The sequence below is a fragment of the Primulina tabacum genome, chromosome 7 (assembly GCF_025594145.1).
Source record: "Primulina tabacum isolate GXHZ01 chromosome 7, ASM2559414v2, whole genome shotgun sequence".
Taxonomy (NCBI): domain Eukaryota; kingdom Viridiplantae; phylum Streptophyta; class Magnoliopsida; order Lamiales; family Gesneriaceae; genus Primulina; species Primulina tabacum.
This window is the reverse complement of record NC_134556.1, coordinates 6,999,818-7,005,201: the sequence shown is the minus strand read 5'-3', so window position 1 is coordinate 7,005,201 and position 5,384 is coordinate 6,999,818. Positions and strand designations below refer to the sequence as shown.

Sequence of the window (5,384 nt, the reverse complement as noted above, 5' to 3'; positions counted from 1 at the left end):
TTCTGCTGCGTTTGAATACGAATCACAACATAGGCTAGTATCAAGAATCAATCCCAAGTATCCATATCAAAAGAAGATCCCATAAGTGATTAAATTAACATGAATCATCGTGGTACTTAGAGGGTCTTGAGAGCTTAAAATTATATGTGGTGAATTCACAGGTTTTTGGTAAAAATTTGTTGCTTGCATTGAAGATCTTACGAAGTTACACAATTGAACACAAAAAAGGAAAACTCAACCTCAGTCATTAGCAGTGGCCAATTGCAGAGACAACAATTCCTCCTCAGGTATAACCCTAACGTGGCAATCCGATTTAGGGTACGCCACGCACATCAGAGTGTAGCCCCTCTCGATCACATCGTCGCTCAGCATCCCCTCGCTCTGGTCCACCGAGCCGCCCACCAGCCGAGCTGGACAAGTCATGCACACGCCCAGCTTGCAGTCGTGCGGGACATCCAACCCAATTTCCAGCGCCTTGGACAGGATCGTCTCGTCCGAGTCGACTTCGAGCTCCGTGGTTCCCCCGCCGTGCTCGACCAACACTTTGTATGATCGCACGGCGGTGAATGAGCGGTGGCGGCGGCGAGGTGGCGGGAATGTGGGGAGAAATGGTGATCTATTGGTCGGCAGAGGTAAGTGTTTGAAGGAAGAAGTAGCGCTTAAGTGGAGAGATGGGAGGGAAGCCATTGTTTCTTGGCTTGTGGTTTTTTCGGTGGAAGCGATGGAGAGGGGAGAAGATAAGGCTACTATTGCTCCCTATTATTTATTTATTAAATTAAAAATATTCATAAATTTTGCACAAAATTTTTATTTTATATTTTAAAAAATAGAGGTGGCGAATAAAATCTATATTACATCCATCGAGAATGAATTTAGTGGAACGTGGGAAGAGTTGTGGCAATATTTTTATTGAAATATATTTTTCTGAAAAATGCTAATAATAGTGATATTTTTAAAAAAATTTATTTATATTTAGATAATTTGTTTTAAAATTTTCAAATTGCAAAAGTAGAGCCATTTTTTTATTATATGATGTTATAATTGGGGGCGGAGCCAACCCAAAGACCGGGGTGGAATCCAGCCCTGTATAAAAAAAATAAAAAATAATTATGATATATATATATAATTTTAACATACATTAAAGTTTTGTTTAACTCATAAAATAATTATATTTAATAACTTAGCTCATTAAAATTATCTTCAACCCATTTAATCATAAGAAGAATCAAATTATTTTATAAACTGCAGTTTTGGAAGCAAAGAATTGGAGTTGAAAAAGGTTGTATGGCGGAGGACCTCGATTGAGTTAGCACAAGGTGAAATGATTGGTTTTTGTTACTTAATTGGTTTATTCCATTTATTATGTAGAAAGATCTAAAATATGGTTTGGTTGAGTTTGTAGTTATTTTTTTTAGCTTATGTAGTGATGAAGTCAAAGAAGTTTACATTTTTATTATATATAGAGCTTGAGATTAACTTCCGTATGATGTATATTTTTAGTTGTTTCTGGATTTTCTGTTTTTCGTTGAAGTAAAATCATGTTAAATTTGTTCATGCGTAGAAGTTAATAAGTGATTCTTCAATGATTTGTCAAGTGACTGCGACATATTATTTTGAATTAATTTGAGTTTTTGAGACGATAATAAATTGTTTTACATGGGTTTTAGTAAAGTGAAATGCTTATGTTGTTGTCTTAATGTTATTAAATTCTCAATATGTGTCTATTCCTTCTATTTAGGTGCTTGGATGTTATTAATTATCGAAGTTAGTTTTGACGCTCATTTAAAATGTTTGGTGATAGTTTCTGCACCTTTCATTGGTGGTGGCCTTTTCATTCTAGACATGAGCTGATAAAATTTGATTGGATTGAAATATTCATTTTAGAAATCAATAATCGACGAGTTTTATTCGATGAAAAACAACAAGACACATCTTCAGTAGCTTATATCTAGTTCATGTCACTATAGTTTATTGAATCATTCAACTCAATGTCAAAATATTTTCTGGCTATGCCCCTAGTTATAATTTCGATATTAAGTTAAGATAAGAATTATTATATATGAGTTGTAAATGAGTCGAATTTCGGGACGTTGCTATTTGGGTTTTGTTTGTATAATAATTATGATTTTTAGGATTTAATTTAGAAAAAACTAATCTGAATGATTGTGATTCGAGATTCTTTTAAAGATGATTTATCATGGTTTTGAAGCTATTGTACGAATGATTGAGTGAAACTTTATTGTCTGTATCAATAAAAATATTGTTTGCACAATATTTCTTGAGAATGAGGATACGTCCGATGCAAATATGTATCAACTTGTAGAAAAATAATCAAATATCTAACTTTTAAAACTAAAACGTTAATAAATTCCTAACTTGATCGTATGTTATAATCTCCTAAACAAATATGACATTAAACTAAAGAAAAAACAATGTTATTTAATGAAATAAAATCCCAACATGATTGTATATCTATAAATCAGTAGAAAATTACACAACATAAAATTATAATAAAATAGTGCTAAAATATGGATGAAAAATATTGTTAATGCTAGAATCTGGAATGAAAAATATAAAATGAATGCATGAACTATGACTAAGATTTCTGCAGGGAGTTATTAGAATTTGTGTGAAATGTGTGTTGTACTTTTTTATGCTGATCTTCTTATTTTCTTCTGATTTTTGGGCAATTCTTTCCACTTCCTCATTATTAATGTTAGTTGTGATACCCCATAAGAGCTCGGGTCATGGAAATGGATTACCCAAAATAGGGTCAATATGCAGAGTGTTTTCTTCAGCAGTCAGGCAGGGAAATGCCCGGGGTCTACTCCCCGGGCAACCCGGGAAGAGATCTCATGCAAGTGCCCGAGAATTTTCATCCGAGTTACCTCGATAATTGCACCACACTCGAGTGTATGGATATGTTCAATCTTATCTGTCAGAACAACATGTCTTTGGTGTGTCAAATAAGTCATCAGGAGGTATGGGCAGTCGAGTTGACATATTTAGTAGGTAGGAACTGAAAACAATATACCTACCATATTTTCTCTTATAAATAGTATGTATTTTTCTCATTTAATGATTATGAAATCTTTGAAGTCTCAAGCATACACGTATATTCTCACACATATTGCTTGTGTTCTTCACTCTTCAACCGGCTGACTTTAGCATCAAAGTTGTCACGCCGGACACCCCATTGGCGCCCATTCACGAGTTCCTTTATTGTTTGCAGGTCACAATCGAAGACATTATCCTTACTCGAATTTCCTAAACATTAAATTATCATCGTTATCCGGTGGATTGCCCACGTATATCACACCCGATTCGCCCGGATATCATCATTGGCGCCGTCTGTGGGAATTTGAGACTAAGGCGTTGATATGGCTCCAACCAGAAAAACTAACCAGGACACTTCCCGAGCTCCTGGATATGGTATGCATACTTCGGGACAAGGTGGTGTTCCTCCCACAGGACCTAACCTTATCACTGTGTCCCCGGAAGATCTGGCTCGGATCGTATCTGAGGCAGTGAAAAAAGTTATGGCCCAGAGAGACCCCTGTCATCACGTTACGCCTCTGGGGAGGGAGCAAGAGCAGGAGGTAGGAGAGTAGGAGATGCGAGAAGAGGATGGGGAGTTTAGTGCCGGGTCCAAATCCTCAATTGTGGCGGAAGAGTTGTTGGAGTTGAAGCAGAAGACGAAGGTATTGGAGGGACAGTTGGAGGGCCGTAGTCTTTCTCGGACAGTTGCCAAGGGATGCCCATTTGTTGAAATTATTGTCCGGGAACCTCTTCTCGGGAAATTCAACTCTGCTAAAGTTAAAGATTACGATGGTAATGCGGACCCGGAAGAACACCTGGACAGGTTCGAAAATATGGCCATGTTGCACTGTTATACTGATCGAGTTAAGTGCAGATCAAATTAAGTGCAAGGTCTTTTTGACAACTCTGATGGATTCCCCTCAAAGGTGGTTTGAGGGGTTGTCCCCTCAGAGTATTAATTCTTTTAAGGACTTCCAGAAGATGTTTCTACACCATTTCAGCAGCAGCAAAAAGTACAAAAAGACTGCATTTAGTCTTTTTGAAGTAAAGCAAAGCCCGGAGGAGAGTTTGAAGGCTTACAATATTAGGTTTAACAGAGTTGCTTTGGATGTTCCTACCTGTGCCACCGAGACAAAGACAACTTCATTCACCCAGGGTCTGAAGGAGGGTGAATTTTTTCGTTCATTAACCAATAAGATGCCCGGGGACTTTGAGGATTTGTTGTCCTGGGCAGAAAAGTACATTAACATGGAGGAAGCACAGAAACAGAAAAGAGAAGCAGGGAGGAAGGAGAGGGGAGACGAGGTGGTTAAGCCCGAGGAGATAGGACCAATGAAGAGTAGCCAGGGGCATTTTTCTCGTCATGTGCCCTTGAAGATTATTCGGGACCGGGAGGTCCAGGAGTGTATCTGGGATTTAATGCCATCTCAGCAGTTCATTAGGCCTGAGAAGAATGGATTATGTACTCTCCACGGGGTGCGCTATCATAATACTGAAGATGGTAAAACCTTGAAGAGAGATTATGTCCCGCCTTCCGTCCAGGGACGTAGTCAATCAAATAAAGGCCAAGAGTGCACCTTGGACGTCTCGGCAGCCAGGACCCAGTGCCCGGGGAGATTCAAGGAATGCCCCGAGAAGTGACCCTGGTAAGGGGATTGAACAGGAGCCCGAGAGGAGGAAAGCCTCACCCCCTACGGTGAGGTTAATAAAGATGACATCGAGAGGCTCCACTGATGGAGATTCCAATCGAGCAAGGAAATCAAGAAGTAAACGAGATTGTATGGAGGTAGAAGGGATGAGGAGGAATGAAGCAGTAATCAGCTTTGGCCCTGAAGATTTAAAGGGTGTCAATCTGCCCCATAATGATGCCCTGGTCATCCAAGCCAGGGTAGCCAATTATGACATTATGAGAGTTTTTGTGGACACGGGCAGTTCTGTTTATGTCATATTCAAGGAGGCCTTTGCACAGATGGATTTGCAGGGGTATCAGCTGGAGGTTGTGGAAACAGCACTTTTTGGCTTTGTTGGCCATGCTGTTCATCCGGAAGGGAAAATCGTCCTACCCCTGACTTTGGGTACCGGAGAACTAAAGAAGACAGTAATGACTACTTTCACAGTGGTTGATGTCCCGTCGTCATATAATATCATTTTGGGGCGGCCTTCCATGAACGAGCTGAGGGCCGTGGCATCTACTTTCCACCAAAAGATAAAGTTTCCCATGGGAAGCCGGGTAGGTGAGGTCCGGGGAGATCAACCTTCTTCCCGGAAATGTTATGTGGAGGCAGTCGGGTGGATCATAGTAAGTCCAGGAAGTGGCAGAAGAAGGCAAGACTTGATGAGGGAGG

At 39.7% G+C, this 5,384-nt stretch overlaps 2 protein-coding genes across 2 annotated transcripts; one reads left to right on the top strand and one right to left on the bottom strand.

Moving 5' to 3' along the window:
• Positions 1-240: 240 nt before the first annotated feature.
• Positions 241-687, bottom strand: LOC142550527 (ferredoxin C 1, chloroplastic-like). The gene has a single exon (XM_075659602.1). It carries the CDS (start codon positions 685-687, stop codon positions 241-243), a length of 447 nt encoding a protein of 148 aa, XP_075515717.1.
• A 2,927-nt stretch (positions 688-3,614) lies between these two features.
• LOC142550526 (uncharacterized) lies at positions 3,615-4,680 on the top strand. The gene is made up of 2 exons (XM_075659601.1): positions 3,615-3,862; positions 3,966-4,680. Exons 1-2 carry the CDS (start codon positions 3,615-3,617, stop codon positions 4,678-4,680), a joined length of 963 nt encoding a protein of 320 aa, XP_075515716.1.
• Positions 4,681-5,384: the final 704 nt, after the last annotated feature.

What these genes read in the sequence shown, in the direction of transcription:
- LOC142550527 (XM_075659602.1), bottom strand. Translation starts at nt 687, where the DNA reads ATGGCTTCCCTCCCATCTCTCCACTTAAGCGCTACTTCTTCCTTCAAA.
- LOC142550526 (XM_075659601.1), top strand. Translation starts at nt 3,615, where the DNA reads ATGCGAGAAGAGGATGGGGAGTTTAGTGCCGGGTCCAAATCCTCAATT. An exon ending in CCGGAAGAACACCTGGACAG is followed by an intron (nt 3,863 to 3,965) that starts GTTCGAAAATAT and finishes TTCCCCTCAAAG; the next exon opens with GTGGTTTGAGGGGTTGTCCC.